The sequence below is a fragment of the Acipenser ruthenus genome, chromosome 20 (genome assembly GCF_902713425.1).
Source record: "Acipenser ruthenus chromosome 20, fAciRut3.2 maternal haplotype, whole genome shotgun sequence".
Taxonomy (NCBI): domain Eukaryota; kingdom Metazoa; phylum Chordata; class Actinopteri; order Acipenseriformes; family Acipenseridae; genus Acipenser; species Acipenser ruthenus.
The window spans coordinates 21,655,483-21,676,315 of NC_081208.1; the positions used below are offsets into that span (position 1 = coordinate 21,655,483).

The following is a 20,833-nucleotide window of genomic DNA, read 5'->3' on the forward strand; positions in this document are numbered from 1 at the left end:
ATAGAACAAATGTGGTGTTTCTTACATCTACTGGGGCAGGAGGAAAGGTCAATTGTAACACTGGTGTATCAGTTGAACTTAGAATGCATGTTTGAGTGCTGCATTAAGGCCCCAGGGATCCTTTTAAAAAGTCACCAGTATAAAAGTATACCAATGTTTGTGCCATACATTTTTATTTAATTCAGGTCCAGGATGTGATGACTAAAAAAAAAAAATACTATACAATGTGATGCAAAACAATAAGAAGAATATATTAGTTTAAATAACTGTGATATATTTCGTACCCCTACCAAGTTGCTCTTAAAGTTGTTTATCCTTTTATTTTTGTGACGCTACAATTCTAGATTCCTATGATATTTAGAAAGGTATGTGGGGGCATTTGTTTCCATTCTGTAGCCAGTTGTACCTCTTGCCTTGCTGCACCTTATAATTATACTAAAGATGACAAGTGTTTTTCGATTCAGCACAGCAGTGATTTATTTACCAGGACAGATGAACTAGTGACCAATCCTGTGAACTCGCTTGGAAAAGTTATGGGAGAATTTGGGGTACAGTCCAGCTATGTAAGGACTGGGCTGACAACAGCCAGCATCTAAAACACTTTCACTAGAAAGGCAACAGTTTTTGTACCTCTGTATTTAGAGGAACACTTGCTATACTGTGTATCCATTGACCGTAGCTTTCCTCTACTGGTTTTTGCACAAAGAGTTTTACACCTTCATGTGCCTCGGTGCCGATTTTCAAAAAAAAAATAAATAAGCACCATTCACTGCCAACAGTGGAATCCAGGTCATGATCGCTGATATCAAATCCAGTGCATCAATCGGAACAACTACCGGTAAGCATCTGCTCCGCAACAGAATAAGACCAAATATTATATTTTATGTAATTGGTGTGGATATATATTTTACCGACGTACCCTCATTTTTTTCAACAGGCCTAAATGATATTACATTTCCAAAATGCAGCACTTGGAATGGGGGTATATATTTTTGGCCTTTTTGTATATTTCTGTATCCTCAACTGCTGTAATGAAATTGGATTCACATGTTTTCTTTGTTCCCCTGCATGGAGTTTGTGAAGTAGCTGTTATAGCATTATTATTTGGCCAGATTCCGTGTGCCTCTGAAAAATGCCATGTTTTCACCTGTGCCATTATACCGGTTTACTGTATGTCTGATAATAAATAATGCCTCTGTTCATAAGATATTTGAAAATCTAAATCCACACCACAACCATCACAAAGAATGCAAGATTTAACAACTGCTTATAGCATCTTCCCCACTGTACACTCATAACTTGGCATCAGTGTCAGGTGGAAATGTGGCATAAATACTGTATATTGTAAGCCTTGTGTAGCAGCCATGATTGAGGGCCAAATTTTATATTGTCTGCACAATGCAGGGAGACCGTGAACAATGTGTCAGTGTGTATTATCAGTGTTGCTTCTAGCCACAGGATTAAAAGCAGCATGTCAGTAATCTTAAATTTTGCATATGAATGTCTAGTAATATAAATGGCAAGGTGTCTTCCCTCCCCCCCCCCCCCCCCCCAAATGTTTTCATTACTGATTTTATAAATGTACTTTCCCAATAAACAAAAAAATAATTCAATTGTAGTTTTTTCAGAAAGCAACTACACATCACTTGTATTGTTACTTTGTTTTTGTGATCTCCCCAGTACAAGAGGATACTGTGGTACTGTCAAATGAATTTTCACAACAGTTATTACACAGATATTTATTAGTTATTAGACAGACATTTCCCTGGTTGTTCATGCATGGATACTTCTTGTAGTTTGGATCCAGTAAGGGGTGAAGATGATCCCATCCATTCCCAGCTTCATATCCAATTCCTGCAGATCTATACTCCACATCAGTGCAGCGGGAAGGAGAAGAATTAATTCCTGGGCTTGCAGCGAATTTCATGTCCAGAAAATCTCCAGGGAAGCACTATCTTCAAAATAATCAACTATATTCTTAAAAGAAAACAGAACAAAATATTATTGATTATCAATACAGTAAATACGTAGGTAAGATAGGTAAGCGTGTCCTGATGGTTGTGACCTGCAGTTCCTGAAAACACCCTTGTAGGCTCTCAGAGCAGTCACCCACACACCAGGCCAGGCTGATGTGGAATGATTCTGTGAAAGCACAGAGAAACATGCTGTTACAGGTCAAGGCCAGGCTGATGTGGAATGATTCTGTGAAAGCACAGAGAAACATGCTGTTACAGGTCAGCTATTGCTAAAGCCTGAACTAAATCAAGCAGATCAACATTTTGGCTAATTCATGGCATCATGTGTTAATAAAGCAAAATATTGTAAAAATAATGACTACCTTTGAATAGCAGCTTTAACCATTCCATGTTTTGCAATGAGATTCTTTAAATGCTTATTGTAAAAAAAACTTGGACTGACTTAACCTGTGGACAAAATGGCACACCTGGTTTGAAGGCTGAGAATAATGAAACCCATGTAAACTCACTTTCAATTGATTAATGAAATTTTTAAATAGCTATTACACAACAGATACAAATAAATACATTGTCAAATAATACCCAGTGCTCGCCCAGTTTCAAGTAGATGATTGATCCCAGAATTGTCTTGTTGGATTTTAATGGATCACAATGACTCAGTAGCAACAATGTAACCCTTTACATACACTTATCTCAGTCCCACTTTCCTATATCTGGCCTTAGTCTGTCTTCTCTCAGTTTCAGACTGTGTCTTGGTCTGTATGTTTTGCTTCAGAAATTGGTACCGCATTTGCAATCTGCCTGTCAGTTTGAACCTCTCCCGTCTTGGAAATAACCTCCCTTTTTATCTTGGGTAGATGCTGCCTGGAATGTTTTATCAAAACATATTTTTATAAAATACAATAAATGTACTCGTCTACAACAGATTAATACATATTTCATAAAAACGACTGAAAAAAACATTCTTTAAATACCTCAGAGAGTGATAGCTTTGTGAATAGGGCCAGTTATGGGATTTCTTTCATAGAACCCCACTAACCTGGTGAAATGTGCTCAGGCTGAACTCCTGCATGGTCCTGTCGATCGCTCAGGGATTGGTCTCCAGCACCTGAGCCTGTCCTGCTCTCCAGCCCCAGGAAGGTCCTACAGGAGAAACCAGAGAAGTGTGCAACCAGGACTACTGATCATTTCATTTTTTTATTGTCATTTTCAAAAGTAAAAATCTGCTTTCTTTTTTCTTTTTTTTTTTTTTACGTAAATGAATATTCTGTTTTGCCCTGTTTTATTTAACTTTTTTTATTATTATTTTGTGTCGCCATAACTGCAGCGCAAAATGTTTTTCACTGTGAGATTTGTTCACAACGTTTTCCTTCTGATTATTGAGTTCAGTAACAAAACTTGCTAGCGTAACAAAACTTAAAGACTTGCTAGTTGTCTTAAAAACTACCTCCTTAATGTTGTTGGATTACCTTAACATGAGGAAAAGACAAGTATTGAAGCATTTTGGGGTTGTTAGTATGAATCCCCACATTTCAACAGACAGGAACCTGGAACACAGCAGCAAAGAAACCAACCTTTGTAGCATTTTATTGATTTGTTTTTATAACACAGTAAACACAAAACGTATGATACACACATTAAATGACATTAAAACCTGCAAGAGCAAAAACTAAATAGATAGAGAGTATAGGGGTGCTGTAAGATAGAAGTTTATATCCACTCCATGAGAAGGCTTACTAGCTGCTCTCACTTTGAGTGGGTGAAAATCAGATTATATCTTAAAACAGCATTCTAAAATAGTAGATGTATTTTTATATATACAGTTGTTAAATAAAAATCATTAAACAGTATAGCTTATTGTAATGTGACATAATTTCCATTTGATAAGCCATCCGGTACTATGATGTTTGTTAATGTACACACAAACCCTAAACTACCAAAAATTAAAAACCTGTGCTTCTGCAATATATATATTATTTCTTAGCAGACGCCCTTATCCAGGGCGACTTACAATTGTTATAAGATCTCACATTATTTCTACATACAATTACCCATTTATACAGTTGGGTTTTTTACTGGAGCAATTGAGGTAAAGTATGTTGCGCAAGGGTACAGCAGCAGTGTCCCCCAACGGGGATTGAACCCATAACCCTGTGGTCAGGAGACCAGAGCCCTAACCACTACTCCACACTGATAGATAGATAGATAGATAGATAGATAGATAGATAGATAGATAGATAGATAGATAGATAGATACTTTACTTTTTCAAAATACCTTTATTAACTACTCACAAATCTTTAACATTACAAAGAAACACATAAAAACAAATACATTAATACATAGTCAAATATTTACATTTTTTTTTTTTTTTTTTTTATTTTTTTTTTTTAATTAAATAAATAACCAACAACAGCAATTTACAAATAAATAATTAAATTCCCACCATCTGTCTCACAAAGTGCACCAGCAATACACCAATTCGATGAAAACATTTCCAAATCATTCACCATACTGTAATATTTAAAATCCAGTTTAATCCTACTGATAACCAGCATTCTAAAAACAGTAACTGCATTGATTTCACCACCAGCAATATGAGCTTTTCTAGTTTTTAAAATAGAGAGCTTGGCTTGTCCTAGCAGGAAATTTGCTAGCTGACACACATATTTTTCCTTTTTTGTGTAAGCTACACCAAAGATAAAAACACACTCAGAAAAATCCAAGCCTAGGTCAATAAACAGGCGCCTTATGAGAACAAACAAAGGGGCTAAACGGTTACAGAAAACAAAACCATGAAAAACAGTCTCTCTTTCTATACAAAAGGGACATTTATCTGTTATTCCTGGGTCTATGATGCACAGGTAAGCATTGACAGCGATGATGGTGTGCAGGAGTCGCAAGTCCCCTGATCTCTTGGGTAGAGGAGGTTTATACAGGCTCCTCCAGGCCGGTCTGGCCTGCTCTCCCACCTCCAACCGCTCCCTCCAATGTGTGTCTGGAAGTTCTTGTAACTGTCTTTCATGACACAATTTAACACACAATTCATATAATTTTTTGCCTTCTGTATTTGCCAGGGGGAGATCTGTCAACGTTTCCATTTTTAGCAGGCGACCTTCATCTTCCCCACTCAAGGGGGCCAATGGGGAAATCAATAAGGAGGGGAACGGGGTCTCAAGTAAGGCCTGGTTCTTTGCTGAGAACCCATTTTTCAAAATGTCATCCTGCTCTCTAGACAGGGCTGCTTGAATCTGACAAAGTAACCTGCCACCTACTCTCGTAGAATGTAGACCCAGAGCTAAGGACAACTGTTGTGGACTTTTCCATTTTGCTCTATTCACATCCACAACGTGTCGAAGCTTTATAACCCCAGCTTTCATCATTGATTTTGTAAACGACTGAGACTCTGTTAATTTTATTCTAAATCCAGGATTAAAAATGACAGGTTCCTCAAGCAGCCAATAGAAGTCAAGAGTTCCCTCACCTCTTTTAACCCTCAGACTCTGCCATGCCCTAAGCAAACTCTGGTAAAACGGTGGCAGATTGGGCGAGTTGAACAGGGCACTATCTAGGAGGAAAAGCTGTTTGTCCAGACCCAGCCCTCCAGCTTGATGCAGTAAAAACTGAGCTACATCAGTCCAGGGAAGTTTCTCGCTGCTATACAGCAGTTTTTTAACTGTTTGCAGCCTGAAAGCTTTGAGTCTACTAGACAAGTCCATCAAACCTTGCCCTCCTTCTTCCAGCGGCAAAAACAACACACACTGCCTCAACCAATGTAACCCGTCCCAGAAGAAACTTAAAAACTCTCTCTGAATTTCTTTTAAAAGATCTTTCGGAGGTTCCATACATATAAGCCTATGCCAGAGCATAGAAGCAGCTAAATTATTTATAATTAAGACCCTTCCCCGGTAAGAGATCTTTTGCAAAATCCAACGCCATTTCTGCAGGCGCCCTTTTACTTTCTCCAAACACCCCTCCCAGTTCTTCCTGACTGCCCTCTCATTCCCTAAGTATACTCCCAAATACTTTATCTCCTCTTGACTCCACCGCAAGCCACCTGGCAGAACTGGGATCCCACATCCCTTCCAATCCCCTATTAACAACCCTTCACTTTTTTGCCAGTTTATTTTGGCTGAAGAAATTGCTTCAAAACATTTCTGACTTTCATACAATTTGTCAACATCTGCTTGACTCTGAATAAAAACAGAAACATCATCTGCATAAGCGGAGACCTTAATTGGTTGAGCTAGGCTACCTGGGATAGTGAGTCCTGTTAAAACCTGTCTAAGTCTATTGATAAGCGGCTCAATAGAAAGAGAATACAACATTCCTGAGAGAGGACAACCTTGTCTTATACCCCGGCGGACTGGGAAAGGTGCACTCAGCTCCCCATTGATCTTCAGCAAACTAAAAATGTCACAGTATAGGGACTGTATTTGAGATATAAATCTCGGGCCAAATCCGAAGGCTTCAAATACCTTCCATAAATAACTGTGGTCGACTCTGTCAAAGGCTTTTTCTTGATCAAGAGAGATAAGCCCAGCAGGGAAACTAAAGAGCTTAGAGGCAGCCAATATGTCTCGAATTAAAAAAATGTTGTCAAAGATGCAACGGTCGGGCACACAGTAGGTTTGGTCAGGGTGTATAACAAGACCCAAAACAGTGCTTAGTCTTCTGGCCAGGGCTTTGGACATTATTTTGTAATCTGTGCATAACAAGGACACAGGTCTCCAGTTCTTTATATTACACAAATCCCCTTTCTTGGGTAGTAGTGTTATCACTGCCCTCCTGCAGCTCATAGGCAGCACTCCTTTCTCCATGCATTCATTTAGAACTGCGTACAGGTCATCCTTCAATAATGTCCAAAAAGCTTAAAAAAATTCAACAGGCAGCCCATCCATTCCTGGAGTTTTTCCCCCTTTTAGCCCCTGGAGGGCATCAGAGAGCTCTTGCAACGTTAGGGGAAACTCAAGTGCTTTCTTTTCCTCTTCAGCGAGCCTTGGCAGAGCCTCCAGGAACCGCTGTGTCGCTTCAGCCTGTTCCCCAACCTCCATTGTGAACAGTTCTGAATAGAATTTTACAGCGTGTCGCCGAATCTCCCCAGGCTCCCTCAGCTCTTCCCCTGTCGCAGTTTTTAAACAGTGAATGACTTTCCGCTCTGCTCTCTTTTTTTCCAATCCAAAAAAGAACTGTGTGGGTGCATCGATCTCAGCTATATGCTGCATTCGGGACCTCACCAGCGCCCCCTGCATCTTGACATTCAGCAGTTCAGCCATCTGCTGTTTTTTGTTCTTGAGGTCTTGAATCGACCTACTATTGGGATTGGACTGTAGAGCTCCCTGAAGCTCTAACATATCCCTCTCCAGCTCTTCCAGAGCCGCAGTCATCCTCCTTGTGACATTAATAGTATACTGCTGAGAGAACAATCTGATCTGCACCTTCCCCACATCCCACCACTCAGCCAGGGAAGTAAAAGCAGTCTTCTGCTCTCTCCACCTTTCCCATAGAAAACTCATACATTCTTTAAAATGGGTATCTTTTAAAAGCTGAGTGTTAAAATGCCAGTAAGACTTTCCTGGCTTTTGCAAGGGAACCATTACACTTAAAGTTAAAAGAGAATGATCGGATAACCCAGTTGGAGAAATAAAACACTTGGTGACCAGATTAAAATGCTGTTTAAAAATATAAAAGCGATCCAACCTGGCCAAGGAAACATTATTATTGCAGTATTTGACCCAAGTATACTGTCTCATTGAATTGTTAAATTGTTTCCACACATCAGTCAAGTCATGCTTTTTTAAAATCAAATTAAGTTCTGAAGCTGACTGAAGGTGTGGCTCAGGATGATTACGGTCCTCCATGTGGTTAACTGTGCAATTAAAATCACCAGCTAAAACAACCCTATCTCTGCCACTGCAACCATTTAAAACTTGATCTAATGTTTTAAAAAACCGGACCCGCTCTCGTCCATCATTCGGGGCATATATGTTTATAAAAACAAACATGTTTTCCCCTATCTTTAAGTCAGCTTTTAACAATCTCCCTTTCACTACTTCAGTAACAACAGGGGGAGACTGAACAAAACCTTTTGAAAACAGCATGGCCACCCCAGCGCTTACATTGGAGCGTGACTAAGAAACACGTCCCCCTTCCAGTCACCAACCCAGTCGACTTGGTTATTAAAATCAGTGTGTGTTTCTTGTAAAAAAAACAACATTACATTTTTTCTGATCAAGGTATTCAAATAAAGCAGCTCTCTTCAGCTCATCTCTGCACCCATTAATATTTAAAGACCCAATTGTGAACGAATTCATTTTAGTGTGAAAAGGAAGGAAGGAAACTGGAAAAAGAAGAACCAGACACACTGACAAGAAGGTAAAGAAATTCCAATCCATTTAATCACTAGGTTTTTTTTTTAACTGTTTACTGACTCTAGCGATCAGGTTTTTTAAACGCCAACGCTCCTGCTCAGTGAGGTCGGAGCCTGACGCTTTCTGTGAGGTAAAACGTGCCGCTAATAAAAACAAAGAGATATTTGGGAAATGGTCCTCAATATTAATCCCTCTTCTACCCTTCGTGATTTCCAAAAAATCTTTTATGTTACTGACACTGTAGCCAGTTCCAGAGAGAGCCGAGTCTGATGTTTGGGAACAGTCAGTCAAAACTGCCTCCTCTTCACTGTCTATCTCTGAGCTCTCTTCAGGAGTTTTGCTGGCAACTCTAACACTCCACGGCACTGTTGTTTTACTCTTCCCAGGCGCCGCTTCACTTTCCTCAATAACATTAGCTCTTTTCTTTGCAGTTTCATCATCTTCCCGTTTCCTCTGTCTTTTCTTTTTTGGAGTTTTGAACTTAAACTTTTCCTCTACCGTTTCTACATCCATTTTTTCTAATACTGAATTTATTTTACTTTCTTCACCTGCTGTTGGATTTAACTCTACTGCCTCAACCACACTCTCTGTTTGTTTGACCTCTACAGATTTAACATTACTCTCAGTTTGTTTGAGCTCTACAGACTCAGACGTATACTGCATTTTTTTACTGCAACCTGCTTCCACAGCGCTGTCTACATCAAGAGCTGACTGTTTTTCAGCGCTAGTTGTTGCCGTCTCTCTGCTCTGTTTTCCAGTCACTGCCAGCTCTCCTACATTCACCTCAGTACTAGCTTCTTGTTCCAGTCTCTCGTCCCCCTGAGTTTCTGTCTGTCGGCTACTTTCGTTACCTGCATCTGCAGAATTATTAGTGTCGTTCCCAATTTCTTTCCCCTCCTCTCTCCTCTCTGTTTCTTTATGCTCACTCTTTTTCCCCTTGTCCTGTTCCGCCGTGCTAGACTCATTTTCAGGACAGTTTTTAACAACATGCCCCTCTTTCCCACAACCAAAACACCTCATGACATCTGTAGTCGCAAAGATAATATAACTATTATCGTCTATTTTAAATTTGAGGGCTACGTTTAACTCCTGACTCATGTCATTTAAAATCATGTTAACTTGCCTGCGGAAAGAAACGATGTGTTTCAGCTTCGGAGATTTACACCCCAAGGGGATTCTCTTCGGACTCGAAACAATTTTCCCGTGTCTAGAGAGTGCATTCTCTAACACGTCATTCTTTAAAAAAGGGGGAACATTTGAAAGAATTACTTTTCTGGATGGTAAAACCAGAGGTAACACGGTAATAAATGTCTCATTTACCACAATTCCCTTTTCAACAGCTTTAGTAACGAGATTGATTTCATTCAGAAAAGCAACAATTGAACCATTCATTCGAGATGCAGACTTGATATTCTCGCATCCGACAACTTCACCTAACGCTAAAACACATTGCTCCAATGACACAAACCCCTCCGTTATGATCTTTACTCCATGACGGCGACTTAACTTTTCAAAAGAAAAGTTTGTGGGAGCTTCCCTCCCCCCGGAACTGGCCATACTGGCCTATTCAAGCTGACAAAAGTCAGCTAAATTTTTGAAAACACCCAAAATAAATAAACCTAAATAACACTTATATCCCAAAAAAAGAAAAAACACATATCACTCACCTACTCTCTCCACAACCCCTCCTGCAGCAGCACACACCCCTCACACTCCCAGCATGCACCAACAGACAGAACAGGTAGATAGATAGATAGATAGATAGATAGATAGATAGATAGATAGATAGATAGATAGATAGATAGATAGATAATTTTTTTTGAAGAGTGGACAATTTTCTGTTCAGGAATACCATCATATTTAATCAGTCTGAGCAAAGTAAAACGGCAATTAATGCACCTGTGTGTACTAACAAACCCGTTTGGCATTCAGATACACATATATGAAGGATGTTTTGACAGCTTGACAGAGGCAATCTAGGTTTTTTAATGATTACCAACGAAGGGTTTCTATCCAGTGATGGCCATTTTTTCAATGGGTAAATATCAGGATTTTATTTCTATGCATCGGGACGCGGGACATTTGCTAAGAAATTGGGACTGTCCCGACCATATAGGGACTGTTGGCATGTATGCCAAACTCATGCAGTATAAAGCAAATACTGTACATGTGAAAGCTGAAGTGACTAGTAACAACCAGCTGGCTGTTTCTATCGGGTTTTTTTTATTTTTTTTTATCAAGGATAAACTGACGTTGTTAGATTAGTCTGTTTAGTTTGTCTGTATGGACAGCTTTCTACCTAATATGCTTGCTGCTGGAGATGCATCAAACTAAATACATAGTAACTACTTTCAGAAACAACACATTAATAATATTAATAATGTAGACTCGCGGTTATATCTCGGAAAAAAGAGGACTTCCTTTCTAAAAAAAAATGTTTAGTAATAATGAAACCATTTTAACACAGGGACAGTTCTGCTTTCAATAACGATGCACACCCTAAATAATACGCCTTGTGGTAACTTACAGACAACCTGCTTCTTTTTTGCATATTTTACTATCCAGCGAGCTGTCGTCGTTTAGGATATGTTTACCTTTTCGCTTTCAGTTTTGTATAATTTCATGTTCTTCTTCATAGCTGCTGCTGTAGCCACTTGTATGGATACAATGTTATCTTTTGCCAACATTAAACAGAAAAAAATACGAATTTAAAATGTATTGCAGGTTTAACAAATACAACTTTACCTCCCACCATGAACACATACAACACTTAATCATATTCCCCCGGAACATCAGATTCTAGTTCCACATTAAGAATATAGGAAGCCGTTTGAATAACATGGAGTAGCATAAAAACAGACCACCCAAATACTCATCGTTAATTCGTACATCATAAATGAATAATAAAAAATTAAAAAAAGAAATTAGCAGCGTCGCCTAGTGGGTAGTTTCTAGGGTCTACAGGTTACATTAACATACCTTTGGGCTATCCTGGTTTTATTATCTGTATGACTAGATTTATTTATTTATTTATTTATTTATTTATTTATTTTAACCATACCCCCGTACCATACCTAATATTGGTTTATTTATTTATTACGTGTGCAGAACGTTTTGGATACGGAGGGTATTTTCCATTAGACAGGCATTTGATGCGTGTCCCCAATGTAGAGTAGCTGAAACCAGATTGTACTGTTAGCTTAATTGGTCACACCTTGCCAAAACATAGACGCTAAGGAATAATTTTGTTAATACCGGTAAAGCCTGACAAAAACAGGAGGAGTGGCAAACAATGTTGCAGCAGCAAAGGTCATTCAAAATGATCTAGACAGCATTCAGAACTGGGCAGACACATGGCAAATGACATTTAATAGAGACAAGTGTAAGGTATTGCATGCAGGCAATAAAAATGTGCATTATAAATATCATATGGGAGATACTGAAATTGAAGAAGGGAACTATGAAAAAGACCTAGGAGTTTATGTTGACTCAGAAATGTCTTCATCTAGACAATGTGGGGAAGCTATAAAAAAGGCCAACAAGACGCTCGGATATATTGTGAGAAGTGTTGAATTTAAATGAAGGGAAGTAATGTTAAAACTTTACAATGCATTAGTAAGACCTCACCTAGAATATTGTGTTCAGTTCTGGTCACCTCGTTACAAAAAGGATATTGCTGCTCTAGAAAGAGTGCAAAGAAGAGCAACCAAAATTATCCCGGGTTTAAAAGGCATGTCGTATGCAGACAGGCTAAAAGAATTGAATCTATTGAGTCTTGAAAAAAGAAGACTACACGGCGATCTGATCCAAACATTCAAAATCCTAAAAGGTATAGACAATGTCGACCCAGGGGACTTTTTTGACCTGAAAAAAGAAACAAGGACCAGGGTTCACAAATGGAGATTAGGTAAAGGGGCATTCAGAACAGAAGATAGTAGGCACTTTTTTACACAGAGAATTGTGAGGGTCTGGAACCAACTCCCCAGTAATGTTGTTGAAGCTGACACCCTGGGATCCTTCAAGAAGCTGCTTGATGAGATTCTGGGATCAATAAGCTACCAACAACCAAACGAGCAAGATGGGCTGAATGGCCTCCTCTCATTTGTAAACTTTCTTTAAACGAGCAAGATGGGCTGAATGGCCTCCTCTCGTTTGTAAACTTTCTTATGTTCTTATGTTCTTAAAAGGTGGTCATAAACACAGACCTTACATGTGCTGGTTCTATCTAACACATAAACACATTCTCACAACAGACTAATCATAACCAATGACTAAAACACAACCGTACTACGGATTAATGTCCATGTCCAGGTTCCTCTTTTCAGTCACTCACTGTCACGTCCTCTCTAGCAGCTTTGTATTCACCCCTGCATACAGGCTCCTGGGGCAGTATGCGTACATGCATGTTCCTTGGTTGGTATGTCGTTGGGAGGCTCCTGTGGGTGCATGTTGTATGCAGGTTTCCGGTGTGTGTTGTGTATGTGGGTTATTGCAGATACAGCTTCCCGGGTTCGCGGCTGTTTTTGCTCTGTTTTCTAGAAGATGGGATCGCTGAACCGGGACGAGAAAGAAAAGTAATCGCAGGTTTCCGGGGATACTAGAACGGTTCAAACCCAAAGTAAATATTTTATTATTTTTTTTAAGAATCTGTGCTTAACAGAAAGACGTCTTACCAACCGCGACAGGACGCAAGGAGAGAGAGCGGCCTAGATTGATATCGACGGCTTGACTACTGACGAAAGTCTGCGGATCTGTAGAGAGGAACAGGCCTGGACTCTCATTAATCCCGAAAGAAGAAAACACAAAAAAAAATCCAATTTAGTGGAATAATAAGATCATTCGAAAACAGGTACGTATCTACATCACATTGAACTCCCAATTGGTAGATAAATAAAGAAATATATACTATTTTATAATAGGTACCCATAATACATGACGTGTAGCCATTGATGTGATTTCATTGTGAATGTTTGCAAAAAAAAAAAACAACCCTGGGAGGGTGGATTGATAAACTGCTTTTATTGACATTTTAAACCCGAGGAAACAATATAAACGCATGTTAGAAAATACAAATCATTAAAGGATGGAATGCATTCGCAGTTATTGAGATAAAAACTTATGATTATTTATTGCAAAGAAAGAGGAAGTTGCCCTTCATTAAAATTCAAATTCGACACAAGCCCTTTACATCGAAGGTACTACCGGCTTAGTGAAAATATGTAGGATTTGAATTCGTCTCACAATTGGGATTTTTTTTAATTGTATTATATGCGTTTCTGTTATCTGCTTGAAATCCCGAAACCGGGTGTGTAGGGTTGAATTTTAGAAGCGAACAAGACTTCAGCCCCAAGGGTAACCTTTAACAGAATTTATACGATAGCTTTCTCCTGCTATTCAAATGTCCGCTGAACGCGATTATTCTGCAGGAAGGGCTGCAACCAAATGAAGTAAAAGCAGTAAACGGGGCAGAAGGACATTTAGCCGGCTGGCTACCACATCTTTGCTGTATTCTGATTTGAAATATTAATTATTAAACAAGATTAGATGGATTTATTGCATTAAATACACGTACATACCTCATCGTTCTGACTGCTGACAACAGAACGAAGCAGAACTGCCTGGTTTGGAATCTGAAGTAGTAAAGACCCAAACTCCATGAAGGGCAAAGGGAATATGTTGCCAAATTATTATGAACAACAGGGGTAAGTATACCACTTGCTGGATGTCCAATGACTAAATGTGTAACAAAACATTAACAGTATAACACTTTATTTTTTATATATAGTACTACCAACCCCAAATTGTTTTATTGGCACTGAAATTACACGTTTTGACAACAGTGATTTGAGAAATAAAAGCCGGATTGCTGGAAGCATTGCTATAGGTCTACCAAAATGAAATAATTGTGGTCTGGCTTGTGAAATATAATTGATGGTATTTGATAAATGTTATTGTAGGTAGCAATAGAAAAGATTTGTCATTCTTTTATTTTTCTAGTGATTTAAGCCTGATTGTTTAACATATCCCAGTACAGTGTCTTGTGTAGCTTTATGCAAGCCATTCTAAAACTGTTTTTTTTTATTGTTTTTTTTTTTTTGTTTTTTTTTTAACTATAAGGAGTAAAATAATAATGGAACAGGACTACTATTGGCTAGCAGAAAAGTATAGTTAATATTGCTGTAATATTAGATGTTTGTTTTGATGTAGAAAATGCAAGACATTATTGTATCGTGATATCCGTGTCATTTCTATTTTTTACATTGAATCCCACTTTGGCACAGAGCATTATTAAGTCTTTTTTGCTTTCTAAATTTTGAGAGGGTAAAATGCCAGTGTTCCTGCTGGTACCAGAGAATGGAAGGCCATTGTTACCATTCGCAGAGCAACTGCTAGACAGCTTCACCATTCCCCAGGGTCATGTAAGCACAACTGCCACTGGCCCTGACATCATACCCTACTGGAATATGCCAAAGAGTGGACAATTACTGTTTGGGTTGAACATTTTTGAAGCCGAATACTGTATCTCACTTTCGAGTTTTACTTATGTCGAGAGAACCACTTCTGCAGTTGTGGTGATACCAACTAAGGTCTTCTTTAAGCACAAAATCTTGAATATATATCATCATTTCAGGAAATGTATTTGGCTGTACTCCCAGTTGTCTTTCTGTATTCCACACTCCTTTTTTATTAATATAGGGGAAATGTATTTTACACATTGGAGTAACATCTGTCTGACACACATGTTTTTACATATATCTAGAGAACCACTAATCCAGTTGTGATGACATTCTTAGCACATGAGTATCAGAAACTGGATTAAAGAGGCACTCTGTCTGTCTCTGTCCATACCTCACACTCAATTTTTACATGTAGAGAAGCACTTAACCAGTGGTTATGAATATGGAATAGGACGTTCTTTAGCTACTGGGGAATATCAGAAAATGGAAGGCAGATGTCCACCTCATATTTATACCTTTACGTAGGTCATGGTGATTAACCTTCTGTTCCTGATGGCTTTGATTTTGAATTACAACCTAACTGGGAAATGAATGGCACTGAAATACTTGTTTAAAGTGGTTTAAATATTACAATATTATTTGTGTTAACTGACTTTCCACTAAATAGTTTGTGACAATAATTTAAATCTTTATTTTAATTATTTTTACTTATTTCCACAGATAATTTCTAACTCAGAGTTCACATGAATTCTTCATAAGAAAACACAAAGGAAAATTTTAAAAATGATGTTGACTTTGAGAGAACCAAACTGCACAGCTGGAGCACAAATGTTCAAAGATGCTTAGACTTCTACATACAAGAACATCAACCGAGTTTAAGGTGTTTGATCTTTTCAATGAAGAAATAAAAATATATACCTTTTAACTGATGCCCTTCACAGAATTTGGGGTGTACTTGTAAAGCTGGCTGCTTATCCCTACGGACAAAGTTAAGCACATTATTGGATTTCAACTCCCTTTTGTTTGTTCCCGTGGGCCATCTATCTCCATTAAAAAGGTACCTACTTGGAAGAGACTGATCGCTCCTCTGGGAAGGATTTCTCCACCCCAGCCCCCTTCCGTCAGCTGTGTTTGACACCCAATGGTATAAAGTCTCCCACCCACCTTGAACCCTGAATCCCTACTCGCGTGTCAGGATGACGGAGGCGTGGCAACAGCATGCTGTGGCCCCTCCCCCCGTGGTGCACACCATCCCTCCCGGTGCAGAGAGTGCACTGGGGTGTGCAGTCTACGGGATCGTCCTGCAAACAGACCCCGCCTTACAACAGCAGCAGCAGCAACAACAACAGCAGCAGCAGCAGCAGCAACAACATGCTGCCCAGGCACAGCAGTCCGCCCTACAGGTTGGAGAAGGCGGGCATAAGTGTGGAGCTTGTGGCCATGACATCTCTCATCTGGCCAACCCTCATGAGCACCAGTGTATGGTGGGCCAGGACCGGTCCTTCCAGTGCACTCAGTGCCTCAAAATCTTCCACCAGGCTACCGACCTTCTGGAACACCAGTGTGTCCAGGTAGAGCAGAAACCCTTTGTCTGTGGGGTCTGCAAGATGGGCTTCTCTCTCCTCACCTCCCTGGCCCAGCACCACAATGCTCACAGCAGCACTAACCCCATGAAATGCTCCATCTGTGAGAAGACCTACAGGCCCAACTCAGCAGGGGCTGGTAACACCACCCCAACATCTTCAGCTAGCAATCCTCAGCAGCCCTCAGTCGAGGTCCCTGATAGGTCAGGGGCAGTAGTAGGGGGTACTGCCAGCGCCGGAGGTGTAGTAGTGGGTGCCTCAGCCCCGACAGAATTTGAGGCCTCCTCCCCTGACCGACCATACAAGTGCTCAATCTGCCAGAAGGGCTTCCGGCACCTGTCGGAGCTGTCACGGCACGAACGAGTGCATACAGGAGAGAAGCCATACAAGTGTGACGCCTGCGATAAGAGTTTCAGCCAGTCTTCGCACCTGGCTCACCACCAGCGCACCCACAGTGCTGAGCGACCCTACAAGTGCGCGGCCTGCGAGAAGAGCTTCAAGCACCGCTCCCACCTGGTGCGTCACATGTACGCCCATTCCGGAGAGCACCTCTTCAAGTGCAACCTGTGTGAGATGCACTTCAAGGAGTCCTCTGAGCTCCTGCACCACCAGTGCACCCCAGCAGGAGAGAGACCCTTTCGTTGCGCCACCTGCGGCAAGGGGTTCAAGCGCCCCTCAGACCTGCGGCAGCATGAGCGCACCCACTCTGAAGAACGTCCCTTTCAGTGTGAAGAGTGCCAGATGAGCTTCAAGCAACAGTACGCTCTGGTGCGCCACCGGCGCACCCACAAGACTCATGACCGCCCTTTCAAGTGCAACCTATGTGACAAGGGCTTCCTGCAGCCCTCTCATTTGCTCTACCACCAGCATGTGCATGGCATTGAGAGCCTCTTCAAGTGTGCGTCCTGCCAAAAAGGCTTTAGCCAGTCCGGGGACCTGCTGCGGCACAAATGTGGCGGTGCAGCGTCAGCCATGGCTGCTGTCGACAGGCCGTACAAATGCGATATTTGCGGCAAGGCTTACAAGAAGTCCTCCACCCTTCAGCGGCACCAGAACTCGCACTGTGCCGAGAAGCCACTCAAGTGCACCCTCTGTGACCGACGGTTCCTGTCCTCCTCTGAGTTTGTGCAGCACCGCTGTGACCCGGCACGTGAAAAACCCCTCAAGTGTCCGGACTGCGAGAAGCGGTTCAAGTACTCGTCTGATCTGCAGAGGCACCGACGTGTCCACACCGGGGAGAAACCATTCAAGTGTCCCAGCTGTGACAAAGGGTTCAAGCAGCGGGAGCACCTGGCCAAGCACCAGAGTGTGCACGCGCGAGAGGCCCAGTTTAAGTGTGTCTGGTGCGGCGAGCGCTTTGGAGATCTTGTGGCACTGCAAGAGCACAGTGTCCAGCACACTGCCGAGGGAGGCGGTTACCCTGTCCCACCCTGCATACAGTAACTGGCAAGCGCAGACACACCACTAAATCACACCCAGTCCTCCCCACTACCACCCCCACAGTCTGGGACACTGACTCTCAGAGAGACTGGTCACACTTTTTTGCAGCGTATGTGTGTGTTTTTGGTCAGTAGGGGTACCTCCCTTCTTAAAGACTTATTTTTTATATTGTTTTCCACCAGCTAGCTCAACTCTCCTTCCTTCTTGGCCCCAGACTTTGTTTTAACTGGGGAAGGGTATTGTTTTACTGGGGAGAATAAGGGGGAGGGGGGCAAGTCAGCCACTTATCCCTACTTCTATGAGACAGCTTTATTTGGGTAGGGGGATTCATTTTATTCAAAGGGATAATACAGCTTGATGAACAAGATTTGTGTGCCCACTCTCCTCCCCCGCAACCTTTTTTTATTCAGGCTGACTAAAAAAAAAAAAAAAAAAAAAAAAATCTATATTTATTTAACTGCAATGAGGGATTGTCCGTTTTCTAATGGGGAAACGGGCCTAGACAACCCTTTTTCTGGGGTCTAATTTCAACTGTAATGAAAAGTTTTTGTATTTTTCTGAAAATGACTACCCCCTTCATCCCAAAGACTTTTCCTTGTGTCTCTGTTCCTGTAAAAAGGATCAAGAAGAAAATTGCGTGCTGTTCTGTCCGTAAGGAGGTTCTTGCCAATCCCTTGACTCTCCAGGCAGCACAAGGAAGGGCTCTGTTCCATATCTCTCTTCTGTTGCTGATGCTCTAAGATTTTGAACCAGTTAATTGGGAGGTTCTATTGTGTTTGTATACAAACTGTAGACAGCTGCTGGGCCAACAACAACAGAACCTATTCAGCCACTTTGTTTTGTCAATAGCTGCGTGAAGTTTAGTTTGCTAGCAGAGTTGAAAGACCCTACAAATTCAATACCGGGTAGTCTCAGGTTATGACAATAGCATCACAGTACAGCATGGAGTCTATAAACGTTTCTGTAAAACAAAACCTGATAAATTAGGTTTATTCCGTAGGCTGTTGGCAGCAATGCCATAATGTCTTTAGTCCAATAATTCTAGACACAGACTTCTAGTTCTGTGTAGCATGCATCAAACTTGACATGGGCATCTGTCTTGTCCAGAAGGGAGAGGGGGGCAGTTTGTAATGGCATTCTCTGCTTTTATCTACTTTTGGGACACAAAATTTGACAAAGTTCTTAAAACTGCAAGTTTGTTACTTCTACTGGACCCTATATCCCGAAACCCGTACCAAGAGAATTTGGTAGCACATAGGATTAGGAGCAGGTGCTGCATTATATAATGCCAGGCGTTTACCCCCTTGCAGTGTGTTTGTATTTCTGTTGTCTTCTATTTCTGGTGAACTTGTAGCCAGAAGGGTTCTTGCTTTCTGCAAAGATGCATTCCACATGCCCTTGCCCTGGGGACAGGGTGCTAGACAAGATCAGTGTGGGACTGAAGGCCAGCAAATAAAGGCTTGCAGGAAGGAGAAACAGAGGTGGGGTTGTGTTCATGAAACTCAGTAAGTGTGTTTCATTGTAGCTTTTCTTCCATTCTCCCTAAGATGGTGAAAATATGGAAGTATTTTAAGCTGCATATACAAAGTGTTGGATTAGGCAATGGTGCGCCTGTTCTCCCTTACTATAGGATAAATAGTATAATAGGTACCAAAACCAGTCTCTCTTAGATTCCAGAGAGACCCGAAAAAAAGTTAACTAGTTGTTTAATGAGGAAGCTATTCCACTAAAGGTCCAACAAACGCTCTCTCCCTGGTTATGTGTATATATATATGTATATATATATATGTATATATATATGTATATGTATATATGTATATGTATTAGTTCATATACTAACAGATCCTTACATGTTTCCCTCAAAGCCCCTAACCTTTTGTAAGGTCCCCTTGTATTATGTACATATATATATATTATGTATGTTAATATGTTTGAGTTATGTAGTAGGAATTGCATTATGCGTGTTTATAAGCTGCATCTGCCAACTTGTTTGTAGTTACTTTTATTTTGTCTGAAGTATTAGTGTTTTGAAATGTGTAACAGGAGGAAACTTTTAAATGCTATGTAAAGTTAATAAAAGTATCACTGTCAACCCCTCTCTCAATATAATACTGTATATTTAGGGTGAAATATAAAATAGGAATTGCATATTAATCTAGTCTTCCTAAATCAACCAACCAATACAGTACCTAACCAGTCATCCCAACTATCAATGGAAAATAATTCCATTTAATTTGACAGGAGATCACTGACTGTGTAATAGTACTAGGCTGCTGAGTGTTCCACTAGCGCTCTGGTTATAATACTATGCCATTGTAAATGGCCATAGACCATAGTAGCTCACTGAGTAGAACCCCGCCTAGCCAGAGGTGGCTAAAGTTGGCCCTTCCACTGCTGGTCTTTGTTCCAACCCTGTTCTGAATTAGTTAATTATATAATTGTACCTGTTAAATCTGGAGTGGAATGGCCTTCTAGGACTTTTAACACCCTTGGCCTATACTCTAGTGGGGTTGAATGCAAAGTCAGGCACATAAAGGATTCCTGGCTGCAAATCTACAAAGATGTGCTTGAGAGAGCATTTGGGTAGATGCCAGACTCAGCAGCCACTGAACCAAGATGTTTCCTCCTGCTCTGGTACCCTGTAAGTAAGGCATGTTTCCACTGGTGGCCCTCGGGGGAATAGCGGAGCTGGATGGTCTGAATGAAGTGTAGCTGAACAACATTTCCATTGCTACTCTGTCATACCTAACCTGTACTGTTCCATTTGGTCTAGTTTGCTGTCTCTTGCTGCCTGTGTCCAAAAAACTTGATTAACACACTTCAGTGGTAATGGAGGGAGTCCTCTTTAACTGCACCTCCCCCAGACCTTCCAGAAGAGCTACCACAATGTGTGTTCATGTTAAACCACACCAGAGGCTTGTGAAAATAAATGGTGTCAACAACTCTAAAGGAGAAACTACTTCACTTAACTTTTCTAGCCATTTAAAAGAAAGTAGATAGAGATACA

The 20,833-nt window shown here is 40.7% G+C and overlaps 1 protein-coding gene and 1 long non-coding RNA gene across 6 annotated transcripts; one reads left to right on the top strand and one right to left on the bottom strand.

The window, feature by feature from the left end:
- Positions 1 to 1,724: 1,724 nt before the first annotated feature.
- Positions 1,725 to 14,017, bottom strand: LOC117425635 (uncharacterized). 4 transcript variants are annotated; one of them, XR_009307907.1, is made up of 4 exons: positions 13,922 to 14,017; positions 3,446 to 3,523; positions 3,016 to 3,119; positions 1,725 to 1,977 (listed from the first exon to the last, which is right to left on the bottom strand). It is a non-coding gene; the product is annotated as an uncharacterized LOC117425635 (long non-coding RNA). The 4 variants fall into 4 exon arrangements; XR_009307909.1 differs by lacking the exon at positions 13,922 to 14,017 and adding an exon at positions 12,679 to 12,758; XR_009307908.1 differs by lacking the exon at positions 13,922 to 14,017 and adding an exon at positions 12,634 to 12,655.
- LOC117425633 (zinc finger protein 319-like) lies at positions 13,057 to 19,918 on the top strand. Of its 2 annotated transcripts, none has more exons than XM_034042741.3 (2): positions 13,057 to 13,194; positions 15,524 to 19,918. In XM_034042741.3, the coding sequence occupies exon 2, from the start codon at positions 16,000 to 16,002 to the stop codon at positions 17,827 to 17,829; it is 1,830 nt and encodes a 609-aa protein (XP_033898632.3). In that variant the 5' UTR covers positions 13,057 to 13,194; positions 15,524 to 15,999; the 3' UTR covers positions 17,830 to 19,918. The 2 variants fall into 2 exon arrangements, with proteins under 2 accessions (XP_033898632.3, XP_058849632.1); XM_058993649.1 differs by lacking the exon at positions 13,057 to 13,194 and adding an exon at positions 13,952 to 14,047.
- Positions 19,919 to 20,833: the final 915 nt, after the last annotated feature.